We start from the raw sequence: 15,825 nt of genomic DNA, 5'->3' as shown, positions 1-15,825 counted from the left end.
CCCAATTTGGATTAAGGTACAACATGGAAACAAAGTAAAGACTGACGGAGTGCTTTCCATGGTGGGGAGAGGAAGCAAGATGGGGGGGGAATTGTAAAATTCATAATATCTTTAATAAAAAAATAAATTAAAAAAAGAAATCCTGTCCCCCATGATTTCTTACAGAACAAAATACTCTATCACATTCATATACCACAATTTGTTCAACTATTTCCTAATTCATAGGCACTGTCTCAATTTCCAATTCTTTGCCTCTACGAAAAGAGCTGCTAAAAAACGTTTTTGTACTTATGGGTTTCTTACCTTTCTTATGATCTCTTTGGGATACAGACCTAGAAATGGTATTGCTGGATGAAAAGGTATGCTCACTTTTATTGCACTTTGGGCATAATTCCCAATTGCTCTCCAGAAAGGTATGATCAATTCACAACTCCACCAGCAATGCATTAGTGTCCCAGTTTTGCCACATCCCCTCCAACTTTGATCACTTTCCTTTTTTTGTCATATTGGCCAATCTGATAGGTGTAAGGTGGTAATCTTGATTGCATTCATTTTATTTGCACAAAACTTTTTCAATTTAATGTAATCAAAATTATTCATTTTGCATTTTTATAATTTTCGCTATTTCTTCTTTGGTCATAAAATTCTCCCCTTTCCAAAGATCTGACAGATAAATTATCTTTGTTTTCCTAAGTGGCTTATAGTGTCACCTTATTTCTAAATCCTGTACCCATTTTGACCTTACCTTGCTTTAGAGTATGAGATGTTTGTTTATGCTTAATCTCTGTCAAATTATTTTCCAGTTTTCCCAGAAGTTTTTGTCAAAGAGTAAAAATTCTTATACCAGAAGTTGGAATCTTTGGATTTATCAAATAGTACATTACTATAGTTATTTACTATAGTCATTACTATTGTTTCTTTCTTTTGTATCTAATATATTCCACTGATCTACCATTCTAATTCTTAACCTGTGCCAGTTTTGATGATTGCTGCTTTATAATATAATTTATGATAGAATTCTAGGCCACCTTCCTCTGCATTTTTTCATTAATTCTTAGCTCCTTGAGGTTCTTTGTTTATTTAGGGTATTTGTTTGTTTTCTGCAAGACAAGGGGTTAAATGACTTCCCTAAGATCACACAACCAGGTAATTATTAAGTGCCTGTGTCTGAATTTGAACCCAGGTCCTCCTAACTCTAGGGTCGATGCTCTATCCACTCTGCCACCCACTGCTCCTATTTGTTTTTCTTTATAAGAAACCCCTTGGTCATGACCCATAAATTACTTCAAAGTTCTGGCTTTCATTTCCCCAAATTTAAAATGAGGGGATTGTACTACATTATCTTACAGTCCTTTATGGCTCTTAAAAAAAGTCTTATTCTAATTCAGATTTTCAAAAGTCAAGTTTTCTGATTAAGGTTTAAGAATGCCCTCCTTCCTTTATCAGTGAATGAGGACACTAAATCCAATTCATTTGCAAGGTTATTTACCAGCAATGCTTTTACAAACTATTGCTATCACCAGCATCATCCAGGAGAACCTTCTGGTCCTCATATCATGGAGAAAGTCACTGAGTTGCTCCAAGGGATTGTGTTGAAGAAGGGATCTTCTAAGGAAGCTGCCTCCTTGTTTGTTCTCCACCCAGGTTCCATTTTGACCCAAGTCTCCTCCACATTCTGGCAAATGTTGGTACCAAGTCATGATAGTTCAAGAAAAGGTAGATTCATTAAAGAAAAATAATAAATCTTAGTTTAAATGCAACAACTATCAGGAGTTAGTGTGTTTGCTAAGTTTATTACTTAAATTAAACCTTGGATCTGGGTTTACCTCTTTTCCTTCTAAAACTGCTTCCCTACCCTGGAGAGAATATTAAGTGTATTCCATTCTTAATCATGAATGCATGTAAAAGAGAAGCACCAGGAGATTCTTGATTTCTATAAACATTAATAGTTTGATGCTAATTAACCTAATTTGTTTTTTCTCCTTTTGTCCTTTCATTTCTCTTTCCTTTGTTTTCCCCACTGCATTTTAATTAAAATTAATTATTCCAATTCCACTGAGAAAGTGATAAATCAGTCACATTAGTCATATACTCACATGCATATTTGTATGTATATATTATATGCAATTCTCACAGAATAGGGAGTGAAATCATTTCTTCTTTGGGCTTTTAGAGTCTTGTGAACAAGGGATACATTCTAAAGTTAGTTTGGCCACTGTCAACTTACCCTTTATTTCAACTTACTGAGGCTTTATGATACATAGTTTCATCTGATACTATATTGAAGAGAACTTTGAGCTTTTTGGGAGATGAAGGAAAGCACACACACCAAGAAATTGGAGTGCAAAGTTTTTTTATTATTATTATTGTTTTTAAAGATAAAGCATGATTCCCGTGATAATATAGCCAAGTATCAGCTTTTGCAATTGCCAAAGATTAAGTCCTAATAATTACACATCTTCCTGTAAATCACCAACTAGACACTAGCCAGGAATGATAATTGTTCAAGTTCTATAACTGCGTGAGCAGGACAATTCTAGTCCTATTGACCAAAACCAAAAGGTTACATTTTACTAGCAACTTAGCGTGAGGAAACCATAAAATATTTAGAGATTTACCTTTGTAGTTCCAAGTGACTGAACATTTTGCATTTGCTAATTTGTAGAGCAAAGCTTATGAGAACATGCTGCTTCTTTCAATCACTGGAAGATTTCATCTTCCAGCAAGAAGTACAGATAAGTAGGTATGATGTAAATGACAGGGTTTCAACTAGTGTATAGTAAGTATCTCCTTAAAATGGGATTCTTTCTTTCCATTTTCTTTCCAGGCCTGGCAGCCATTTTATTTCCCCCCATTTTATTTTTTATAATTATATTTATGTGTGTGTGTATATGATTTTTATTTTTACAATCATATATATATATACATACATATGATTTTCTTTTGGGGGGGTTGCAAGGCATTGGGGTTAAGTGACTTGCCCAAGGTCACACATCTGGGTAATTATTAAGTGTCTGAGGTCAGATTTGAATTCAGGTCCTTTTGTCTCCAGGCTATCCACTATGCCACCTAGCTACCCCAAACATTCACTTTTATAAGATTTTGAATTTCAAATTTTTGCCCCCTCCAAGACTAAAAGCAATCTGTTTTATTGTACTTGCACAATCATATTAATCATTTTCCATATTAGTCATATGAAAGAAGATTTACCTTTGTAGTTTCAAGTGACTGAACATTTTGCATTTGCTAATTTGTAGAGCAAAGCTTATGAGGAAAAACCATGAGAAAGGGGGAAAAAAAGTGAAACTTACATGCTTCAATCTTCATTCAGGTTCCATTGATATTTCTCTGGATATGGTTAGCATTTTTCATTATGAATCTTTTGAAATTATCTTGGATCACTGTATTGCTGAGAAGAGCTAAGTCTCTCATAGTGATGTTGTTATTACTGTGTACCATGTCCTTGGTTCTGCTTACTTCACTAAGCTTCAATTCATGTAAATTTAGGTTTTTCTTAAATGTTTTTAGAACATCTTTCTTGCAAAATATAAGACTGTCACATAAGCAAGCTGTCATAGGTCCTGCACATACATAAATATAGCATATTTCCCCTATATCTTGGGGTTTTTTTTTTTTGTTTTTGCAGGGCAGTGGAGTTAAGTGACTTTCCCAAGGTCACACAGCTAAGCATTAAATGTTTGAGGTCAGATTTAAACTCAGGTTCCTCCTGATTCCAGGGATACTGTTCTATCTACCGCATCACCTAGCTGCCCCTTCCTATATCTTTCTTATTCCTATTTCACTCATTTCTCAAGGCTAAAGAATTTGTGTTCAGGAATGAAGAATATGTTTTGTTTAGCAATCAAATTATTGGGACCCAGTCCCAACAGAGTAGGCTAAGAAAACTACTCATACCCAACAACAATTTTTAAAGCACCAACTATGTGTGAGGCACTAAACTGTCTAGGCTCTAAGGGTAAAAAGAAAACTCCCTCCAGGAGCTTATTTTCTACCTGAGAGAGGGAGAGAGTTTATAAAATGCATACAAATAAGTATATTTATTATAATTTGAGAAGGGAGAAAACTGTGTTAATAAAGACTTTCCATAGGTAATGGAAATTCAGACTGAATCAAGGGATTCTCTGAGGTCTGGGCAAAGAGGGAATGCATTTGTAGGCATGGGACCCTGTAAGCATAGGACCATTGTAGGCAAAGAGATGGAATTTAGAATGCCAGATTCAAGGAATAGAATAGTGAGTTTGGCTGAAGCATACATCTGTTTCAGTAGCTACAGAAAGATCCCAGGTTACTTGATTATTGGCCCTATAATCTTATGGGAGTGACTCTCAGCTACAGACCTCTTGAACTATGTTATCCACAAGAAAAAGACAATGGGAGATAAAGAAGTAGAAATTTTAAAACTATGCAAAGGGAACCTTCCTGTCCCAGACTCCTATTGTTGTGTCAAGATTCTCCAGGGTTATTCCAGTGAAGAAGCTTTGGCAGATCCCATTGATCTGGGAAGGCTTTGAATACTGGCTAAGCAAGACTGTCCTCTAATACCTAGCCTAACTAGTAATAATATTTATGTAACACCATAAGTCTTGAAAAACCCTTCATATATCCTCATAACAACCCTGCGTGGAAGGTACTATTATTCAGAGGGTAAAACCGGGACTGAGATGTTGACAGCTGGTAAGTGTCTGAGGTAGGATTTGAACTCATGACTTCCTGCTCCTGAGCTCTGTCTCTATCCATTGTGCCACTTTCATGCTAAAATTTGATGGGGCTCATCACCAGAATATTACCTACTAGATGGTAGTTTTTATTTTGGCTGAAGCAACCCATGAAACCCTTATGCAGGCATGGAAGGACTGTACTCCACATATGTAGAATGATTTCTCATGCAGATAAAATCAGAGTTATTCTGAAGCATTTGAGTAAAAAATTAAAATAAACCCACAAGGAAAGAAAATGGAGGCAAGTGACCCCCCCCCAGGAGGTAATGCAGATGTTGGGTAGTCTTTTATTGGGGATGTAAGGTAACATGCTTTTGAAATCCTTCCCTTTCTTGGGATCCATCAAAATTGTCTCTGCGTCAGCCAGTCATTCATCAAGCTTTAATTTTAAGTGCTTACTCTATCCCAGATGATGTCTGCCCATCTAATGAGGCAGACAACATACAACAATATAAAAACAAGATACTTACAGAGTGATTGCTGGGAAGGTTGAACCATTGAGGGGGACTTGGGCAGACTTCTTTCTGAAGGTGGGATTTTGGCAGAGACTTAAAGGGAACCAGTGAAGCCAGGAGGCAAAGAAGAGGAAAGAAAGAACCCCAGCATTCAGGCCAGCCAGTGAAAATGCCCAGTCAAGAGATGAAGTGTCTCATGCCAAGAAACAGCCAAGAGATCAGGGTCACTGGGTCATGAAGTGTATAGTGGGGAATAAGGTGAGCAAGGGTAGGGAGAAGAGGCTCTAAAGGACTCTAAAAGCCAAAAAGTGGCTGCTGTATATCCTGGGGGGAACGCCATAGCTGCCAAAAGTTAAATTAAAATTATTAGCCTGAAAATATATATTTTATCTTCTGGAGGCTTACGAAAAGGATTGATCTGCTATATTTTCCTGTACCATAACCTTATATATTCAGTAAACAAGCATTTATTATGTTCTGTGCTTAATGCAGATTAATACAAAAGGGCATAAACAAAAATGCTCCCTGCCATTAAGAGTCCAACATTCAGTTAGGAGAGGGGAGAAAGTATTTTTTACATTTTTTTTAGAAATACAAGTAATTTCATGGTAACTAAGTGGCACAGAGGGATACAGTAACTAGCCTGGAGTCAGGAAGACCTGAGTTTAAATGTGACCTCAGCTATTTATTAGTTATATGACCTTAATCCCCTGTTTGACTTAATCCTCTGGAGAAGGAAATGACAAATCACTCCAGAATTCCCCCCCCCAAAAAAAAAAACCAAAAACCCAAAGGGTCTCTAACAGTTGAACTACAACTCTCTGGAAGAGGGCATAGAAAAGTCTATTTTTTATTATTAGCAATAGAACAATATTACTGGAGGACAATGGAAAGGACAAAGGATAGTTTTGGGGAAAAATGTAGGTAGAATGTGTATGAAGGGTTAGGGAATGAATAAATGAATACTTGTTTTTTAATTACTATGAACAAAGGGCTGTGCTAAGTTATAGGAATTTAAATAGAAAAAAAATGAGCAGTACAGTTCATATTCTAATTGGATAGAAGATATATAAAGCTTCAGCAGCAAAGCAGTTGAAAAGGTCCAGTCAGGGAAGGAAGCTTCATTTTGGAAAAGTTCCAATTCAGAATATCTGCTGTCTGGTGACATAGGAAAGTAGCAAGATAATGTTGATTTGGCTATCAACTGAGGGAAAGGAGAGGTTTTGCTCAACAGCAGGAACATGGAGGGTCACTGGTTCTGCTTACTGGTCAAGGAATGAGTGAGCAAGTCTTGTGGTCCAAGAGCTTATGGAAGAGGCAAGTTGAAGATCCTCACCCTCAATTTGGGCCTTGTCTAATGTTGAATAGATTGTCTCTGATGGGGAAGGAGAAGGGAGTCTTTGTTCTTGGAATGACAGTCACTGTGAAGTTGGAGGGGGTGTCAAGGCAGATGGAATGTTTGAGATATAAAGGAATATTAGGAGGTATAGAGAATTATCCTTAAATTTCATGGAAAATATTTGACAGAACTTAAATATTTCATCTTCGCACTCTCCCTGTAAAATCTACACTGTATTTTTAAATGTGTTGTCCATAGAGACCTTAGAGTTTATCTACTCTAACTGCTGCATTTTACAAATGAGGAAACTAAGAAACATGAGCCTAGGCTCATACAGGAGAAGCAAGTAAGATAGCTGCTTACAAGGAGCTAAAGGTTTTCTATGAGAGAAAACTTAGATTTATTCAGCTTGGCTCCTAGAAGTGATTCCAGAAACAATGGGGTAGTAGTTTCAGAGTATCCCTAAGATGGTGATGCCATGTATTTAAAAAATGTTGTTTTGAGGGGCAGCTTGGTGGTACAGTGGACAAAACATGGCCCTGGAGTCAGGAGGACCTGAGTTCAAATCCACTCTCAGACACTTAATACTTACTGTGTGGGCAAATTACTCAACCCCATTGCCTTGCAAAAACACTAAAAAAAAGAATGAAGCTTTGACATGGGATTATATATCTAGAGCTAGAAGGGTCCTTAGAATATTATCAAGTCTGACCCCACATTTTACAGATGAAAAAAACCAAGGTACAAAGAGACAGAGACTTCCCCAGCTACACAACAGTAATAAGAGCCAGGATTCAAACTCAGGTAACATTGCTACAAATTCAGTGCTTTTCTTACTATGTTAGTCTAAATAAATGGAATCGTTTGCCCAAATTCACCATGAATCTGTCATAGAGTTGGGGAGAGGACCCAGATTTCTAAGTCTTAAGAGCAACCTGCTGTATCATTGACTTAAAACACAGAAAGCCTTCATTAGCATGCTTTTAAAGTCATCTTTTTATGTCAGGATATGATGAAGTCTACATACATCACAACACTTACTGACTAAAGGTATTATTTGAATAATTGGAATTCAGATACTGGTCTTTATGAACCCAGAGTCATCTCCCTCTGACAGTGAAACTCTAGAAGGGAAATGTAATGATGTATATAAATATATATATGGAGAAACTCCCAGCTTTCTACCCTGTTAAATTATAGAGAGATAAAGACTGTATAGTGAATTATCTTTAAATTTCAGAGATAATATTTAGATGTTTTATATATCTTATATATTTCATCTTTATACAATTCCTATAAAGTACATGTTCTATATTTAGGTATGTGTTAGGTGGTTGTTGTTATTTTCCATAGGAATCTTAGAATCAGTGGGGGAAGTGCTTAATCTCAAGCCAAAGGACCTGGGTTTTAAATCTTGTGTTTATATTTTTCCACCTTTTTGTCCCTTTGAATGGGTCATTTGACCTGTTTTTTTTATTTGTCAAAATGAGAGGGTTAGACCAGATGACCTCTGAGGTGGTTTGCAGATCTTTATCCTTGATTCTATGTATACTATCTGGATAATTAAATTGCCTCGACATCCTATTTTTCTATTTCATAATTTTGAGTGTGGTAGACTGAAAATTTGATTCAAAAGTTGTTTGCTGGGAAATCACTCAGCAATCACCTAGAAATTCTTATCAAAAATAGAATTTATAGAGAAAAAGAGAAAGTATAGAGAAAGTATCTGTTATGCTCCTTCCCCTGTGCCAGACCCTCTAAGAAAACCTTTTTTTTTTCTGAAATACTAGTTACCTTGTTCTCCTGGAGTTCCTGGGCTGATAATTATTATTAGATATAACTGTTCCTATAAATCCTTTGGATAACTTACAAAAACAATTTTGCCCTCCAACAGAGTCACATGATAGTCAAATCAAGGGCTCAATTCTTTAAATAGTAAGAGATAGGGTTTTTTTTTTTGGCAAACTATAGTAAGCAAATGTGACCATTTATCAGATACACATCTAAATCCAGTTGTTCTTTTCCTTGTGGGTCAATATCAATGGTTAGTGAGTTAGGCTTAATGAAGTCAAGCTTTTTTCCTCCACCTCATTTTCTTAACCTGAAAATAGAACAAGAAGGTATTGGTCCAAATAGCTCTGTCTCAGGATCATACTTTTCTGGGGATAAAAGACTGATCACTTTGCTTTAGAGGAACAGACTAGCTGATAATTTAGAGATGAAAAGGATGAGGGTTGTGATGCTTAGAAGAGAGGGCCCTAAGTATTGGATTAAAATCTCCTGATTGATTTAAAGCTTAATCAGGTTTAAATCTAAATCCGGTCACTGCCTCCCATATCTTTTCTTCCTGCCGTACACCCTTTGGTTGGGCCACAAAAATGCCTTGGAGGCTATGGAAAGATTTAACTCCTCATGGTGGGGGGGTGGATTAAGTAGAGGTCTTTGCCTTAGAGCACTGGCCTTGGAGTCAGGAGTACCTGAGTTCAAATCCGGCCTCAGACACTTAATAATGACCTAGCCTTGTGGCCTTGGGCAATCTACTTAACCCCATTGCCTTGCAAAAACTAAAAAAAAAAAAAAAAAAAAAAAGCTATGTGCAAGGACTGCTAGGTGGCACAGTGAATATAGTACTGGCCCTGGACTCAGGAAGACCCCAGTTCAAATCTAATCTCTGACAGCTGTATGACCTTGGACAAGTCACTTAACCCCATTGTCTTGCCCCCCCCACAAAAAGAAACTATGTGCCAGGGTAGATAGATGGCACAGTGGTTGGAGTGCCAGGCTTAGAGTCAGGAAGACTTATTTTCCTGAGTTCAAATCCAACCTCAGACATCTACTAGTTGTGAGACCCCGTGCAAGTCACTTAATCCTATTGGCCTCAGTTTCCTCATCTGTAAAATGAGCTGGAGAAGGATATAGCAGACCATTCCAGAATTTTTGTCAAGAAAGCCCAAATGGAGTCACAAAGAGATTGACACTGATAAATTAAACTATGTGCCAGGGACTATGGTCAGTAATTTAGATACAGTAACAAAAATCAAACTGTTTCTTTCCTCATGGATCTTAAATTCTTTCAATGAAAACAACATTACGTATAATTTTGGGGGCTGACCTTAGCAGCTGGAGATTGGGAAAGGCTTCATGAAAAAGATGGTGCTTGAAGGATATTATGCTTGAAGAAAAATGGAAGGCATTTTAGAAAGTGAAGTTTAGATGGGAAATTATCAAGAAATGGAGGGCAACCAGTTCAAAGGCCAGGGATATAAGCTAGACTGCCACGTTTAAGAAACAACTGGACTCTAGAATGTCTGGAGAGGAATAATGTATAATAAAGCTAGTTAGGTGAAAGCCAGATGAAGCCAGATGTCCCTCTAGCCCTGTGCTACCAGAAGCAGTGCTAGTGATTAACCACTAGATATTTATTGAATATCTATGTGTTTAGACCATTTGTAATGTGAAGAAATAGAAATTAAATGAAACACTTAAGTCTCTGCCCTCAAGGACCTTATTATAGGAAAAAGTCCCAACTAGAAGACTCCTGAAAAATACCAATAAGTGAGTTCAGAACCATATTCTGTAAAGGATCAAGAATTTTTTATGCTCTAGAAATAAATGCATTTAAAATGGAAATTGGGGGCAGCTAGGTGGCACAGTGGATAGAGCACCAGCCCTGGAGTCAGGAGTACCTGAGTTCAGATCCCACCTCAGACACTTAATTACCTAGCTGTGTGGCCTTGGGAAGCCACTTAACCCCATTTGCCTTGCAAAAACCTAAAAAAAAAATGGAAAATGAAAATGATTCATTTTATCAGTGCAAACACTTGATTGGATTTGTAACCAAATACATCACCTAGTTTGTATGTATAACCAGTTCATTGCCCAGTTTATTTTAAAAGTAAGCTCCAGAAAAGGAACCATTTGATCTTCAATAGGATCTCTGCTGGCCCCATAGCTACCTTGACTGCCTGGCATTTCCTGGAAGGCCTCACTGTTAATCAAAGAAAGAGGGTCCTGGTACAAAGGCATCCCAAAACTTGTAGGCCAGAGGCAAGGGACTTTGCTTTCAGGGACAGGTTTTAAACTTATTTACTATTACTAACATTTGCCAAGTGCCTATTCCATGAAGGCTCTTCTCCAGTACCTCCTTAAATTTTAGGGGTGACTCTGGGTTTTCATAAGCGGCTCCAATTGAGTACAAGCATTGGCAGGACCTGCTATGCTATAAGCTTAGTGATAGATTGTGCAACCTTTGCCAAATGGCCCAGCTAAGTTTAAAGAGGTTCATGACAGAAAGGTGGGCCACAAGTAGTGATTTGGTCTGGGTGGAGTGCTTTGTTTTGTTTTGCTCATTTGATCATTGAAACTCATTAAACCATCTTATAAAAGCTTCAGAAGGGTTTTTAATTGCATCAATGGATACAGAGCTTGTTGGTAGAAAGCACAGGTTCCTAAAGTACTTAAGATTGCAAAATTTTAATGTTGGGAATACAAAGATGAAGAAGACAATCCTTGCAAAAGTTACTTTATCTAAGAAATATGGATTGCATAATGATTCTACAAAAAATAAACATATATATATATATATATTTTTTTTTTCTTTTTCTCTGCAGTTTTCCACCTGTCTCATAAAGTCACCAGTGTTGTTCCAGAAAGTGCTTTGCTCATTGTTCTTGGCCTTATCCTGGGAGGGATTGTGTGGGCCGCAGACCATATTGCTTCCTTCACCCTCACACCAACTGTATTCTTCTTCTACCTGCTGCCACCCATCGTATTAGATGCTGGCTATTTTATGCCAAATCGCCTGTTCTTTGGAAACCTCGGAACCATTCTTTTGTATGCTGTTATTGGAACTGTGTGGAATGCTGCTACAACCGGCTTATCACTTTATGGAGTCTACCTCAGTGGTATCATGGGTAAAAAGAAATTCTTTTTTTCTGTTTTTTTTTTATTCCCAAAGTTTATAGTAGTGATTCATTTCTTGTAAATCTCAGATAAATAATTGTTTTCCCAATTATAAGTAGGGAAAACAGGATACAAAAATCCATTTATAAATATAAAATAGGTAAATTAGGACATGATTATTCACAAATATATTTTTATCTTTATATCCCATGGGATGTGGACAAATAATGAACTCTAGTAGTTAATTTAACATGTATATATAATTCAATGAGCAAAAATTCAGGTTATAGTACTTATGAAAAACACAACTGTTATCTAAAATAAAGCAGACGTGTATTGTTCTAAACTAGGGCATACCTATGTTGCTACAAACTTTATCTTAAACCCAGAGATGGCTACCATTTCCCCTTCTGCACTCCTAGCAGAATGGGACAAGCATTTCCTCGGGGAAGGGGATGTGGCCAGCCACGGTCATATACCCTTTCTCAAAGCTTTTGAGCAATCCCTACCAGTTCCCAATGACATAACATACCCACCCACCCCCAGTGGCTTATACTGTTAATAACCACTCTTCCCTAACCACTCCTCTTTGAACAATTTCCATGAGTATAGAAAATTATATGGGGGGAAAGAAAAATGAAACATTCTGAAAAAGACCAGGGATGCTAATTATCTCACATAGCTATATGATTATTTAAGAATGTGGCATTTGATCCAAAAAACAAAACAAAAAAAACAAATCCTTTCTCCAGTAAGTGTTTTTGTCATTCTATTAAAAATGGGGGGAATTAATATATACAGTGTTTTTAACTATTCTATAATAGCCTGAATGTCAGAAATAGTGTTGAAGTTTGGAATATGTCTCATCGCAGTTCGGGTCATTTTATTGTTATCATGCCTATTTCTTCTCCTTTGAAAAGCGCCTCACCCAAACTTTCTGAATTAAATTATTATTTCCCAGAACAGTTAAGGATAAAGAACCCAGGGATGAACAAATAATCAGTCAGGTCTTCATCGCTAATCTAAGGAACGTAACAATTGACTAAAGCTAAAACAATTAACATATTATGAGTATTATGCATTTACTTTCTGGGAATTATGATACAAATTACAGGACCCTCACTCTCCAAATTGGGAGTCAAAGTGGGCAGTTGGGAGGTCTCAATCACACAGACTATTCACTCCCACAGACTCTCAACAAAGTATGATTCTTTCAGATTCTAATGGAATGCTACAGCAATCATCTAAGCTTTTTCCTTTTTATCTACTTTTTATTTTTAAAAATAGGAGGGTCTCTGTTCACTATTTGAACACAAAAACACAGTATTCATTTTCTTCTAGACATAAAGATATGGGAATTTTCAGGCTCCCTCCTGATTTAAGTTCCAAATGACTTAAGTAGCACTGTGAAGAATGTCTTTTCTCTAGGCCCTTATTATACAAATCAGGAGACAGAAATCTTCATTGTATTAAATATGCATTGGGAAAGAGAAGATCGAAGGTCCACATCAGACTGTGCATATTTTGACAGAATGATATCCTAACCTTGAATTGTATTTTAGTTAACATGAGACTTTGCTCTCAGCACTGTGATCACACATGTCCATTCTTTGCTGATTGGTATTAGTGAGGCCTTAGCACCCAAGAAGCAAATCAGAAAAATCTATTTTTATTAGGCAGCAATCTGAAAAACTGTACTAGCAGTTCAGTTCTGTAGACTTTGATACCATCCATACATGCTTCAATTTATTGCAGTATATAAATAGCTAGCTCATAATATCTCGTTCTTGTGAATATTGTATTTGAGAAGACACTTTCAATCATCTTGGCAGCTGGGACTGGCAGTTTGTGTTTGTCCAGAAATATTGGGTATCCTGGTGGCAGCTTTGCTTCCCAGGCTATCTTTGTTTCACCCAAAGTCCTGTTGGGTGATGTACTCTAGGCTCACTTGGTCTATACCCAGTCATCGTTTCCCATCACTTGTATATATTACATCTCATTGCATCAGTCTAGGACTCTGCACCTAAATTGATTTTATATTCTTATATAAAGATAATGCAGACAACCCAAAACTAGTGGGTCATTTTTTTCCAGTTTGCTTTTCTATTTATGGAGAGTGGATTTGTGTGACTAGCAAGGTACATGATGGATGGCTAAGGCTGGAGCACAGTCTGTGGGTAGGAATCAGAGCGAGCCGATTAACCCACATTAGAATAAACTGGTATCTTGGCTGCATTGGTATAGTGCTGCTCTAAATAGCTCTGCTAACCAATCATTCTATCTTCTGGATCTATTGTTATCCATCTTAACATCAAGAGGCAACAGATATTTATAGTTCCTGACATTGAGACCAATAAACCAGTTTATATTGAATATGGTCTCAATAAAGGTGACCTTCCTGTTCCAGAAATTTCTTTGAATTTCTGAAAGAATTTTGCCCATTTTGTACATAGCTTCTGCATGTTTGAAACAACTCAAATCTTCCTAAACAAAGTATTCCGAGAACATCAGTATTTTTTTTATTAGAATAAACTACCTCTTTTTTCTAGTACCTGATTTATTCTGAAACTCATTTCCAAACTAAAGTCGCATAATTCTTCCATGGTCAGAAGCTATTGAGGTGAAAGAAACTAGTCTGGACAAGAGAGATATTTGGCTAGGAACCTTGAGTCCTGCAAACTGAGAAATAAGGATATAGCATAAATTAGAAGATTAAGGAATCTAATCAGAAGGTACCTTTTAAGAGTAGTAATAATAACAGTATTTACTTTATGCCTCAGCTGACCCTTGTGCTAATTTATTATAGCAGCACAATTATATAGTGGCCAAGCACATTACACTTATCACTAATTAGGATAGACATCACCTAGTGATATAAAAACTATCTGAAGATATCACTATCTGAACTAATGCCAAAACATGACAGTTCTCCAGTTTTGGCTACTTTTCTGATCATGATTGGGTAAAGAGCTTCCCAGAGGGAATTTCCTCTACCAGTGCAGATCAGCAAGGACTCTGAACCTTATAATCTCAAATATTGTCTGGGGCACCCAAAGATTAAATGATTGCCACAGATTGCCACAAGCTACTCAGCATGTGTTAGAGATGGACTGAACCATTGTCTTCCTTACTACTGATTGTATCATGTTGCCTTTCTTCATATCATCATCAACAAAAACTTCATCTTTCTCTTCCATCATCATTATTACTCAACAAACATTGAAATATTGGAGATAGTATATAGAAAATTATCTAACCTTTGCCACTGAATTTACAATACAAGACAATGATCCTGATCACAAGTTCTTGAATTTTTCAATAGTTTGATAACCATTTTAGTATAATTGTATTTCTTTGTAATCCTATGGATTTTTAATTTTAAGAATTCAGAAATATCATTCTGAGAAGTCCATAGGCTTCATCAAGATGTCCATGACACGAAAAAAGATGGTTCAGAACTTCTGCTCTAACCGAGGAATGATAAATAGGACTGGTTGTTGGTGGACTTTGTTTCTGTGAATCAGATTGTGTGCTTTTATCTAGAATCTGAATGAGGATCGTAATGGATTTTTTTTTTTGTCATAGAAGAACACACTTATAGTGTACTATAGTGTATAATGAAGACACAAAGGTGATTAATGGTTTTTAGAAAAGTTAACCTTAAAGGTCTCCTCTTTCCACTAGCCCCTAGATAACCATTCAGATAGAAACCTTTGACTCCAGGCTTACAACTCTGCTAAGAATATTTTGAATCCTTAAGGGGGAATACCTGCCCTCTACTGGATGGAAACAAAACAATTTCAAATAATATTGACCCCTTCTCTAATAATGAAATCTGGATTTGATGGGGAAAAAAATGTCCTGAATTCTCTCAAGGTCCCAATTCACTATCAAACTTGGTTGATGGTGGACAAACAGTTGGTACTTGTCTACAGATCATCACACATTATTCATTAGATTGATTGAATGGTTCTCTTTCATTAATTAGACACCATCATCCATACTAGATGAAATTTGAGTTCTCTTAAATCAGCTGGCCCTTGGGGGTTAGCACGGTGGTTCCACAAAGTAGACAGAACCAAAACTTTCTTTATTGGCATAAGTTTTAAGTGACTCTTTAGGATGGTTTTTTGAGCTCCAGACTCAAAAATATGTAGTGAGTAAATAGGATGTTGCAAGAGTCCTGTCCAGCTCTAAATCTCTGATGCTATGATATGGTCCAGTGATCTAGCTGTCTATCTTGCACTCTACCACCAATTTTCCTGATTTTTCTTATTACTGAACTGACTAAGGCGCAACTATGGAGTGAGTAAAAGAACTCAAGTGTAACTAGGGAGAAAATGATAGGAGTCAACCAGTGTTTAAAGATTGACTAACCTTGAAGGGGAAT

General features: G+C 36.8%; 1 protein-coding gene across 1 annotated transcript in view; it reads left to right on the top strand.

Moving 5' to 3' along the window:
• SLC9A3 (solute carrier family 9 member A3) overlaps window positions 1-15,825 on the top strand; it is a 119,046-nt gene that overhangs the window by 46,794 nt on the left and 56,427 nt on the right. Inside the window, exon 2 of the mRNA XM_074206829.1 lies at window positions 11,144-11,446. Within this exon, the coding sequence (XP_074062930.1) occupies window positions 11,144-11,446 (303 nt within the window). The remainder of the gene's footprint in view (window positions 1-11,143; window positions 11,447-15,825) is intronic.

This window comes from Macrotis lagotis, chromosome X (assembly GCF_037893015.1).
Source record: "Macrotis lagotis isolate mMagLag1 chromosome X, bilby.v1.9.chrom.fasta, whole genome shotgun sequence".
Taxonomy (NCBI): Eukaryota; Metazoa; Chordata; class Mammalia; order Peramelemorphia; family Peramelidae; genus Macrotis; species Macrotis lagotis.
The sequence above is the reverse complement of the archived record's forward strand: the minus strand, read 5'-3'. Positions and strand labels throughout refer to the sequence as shown.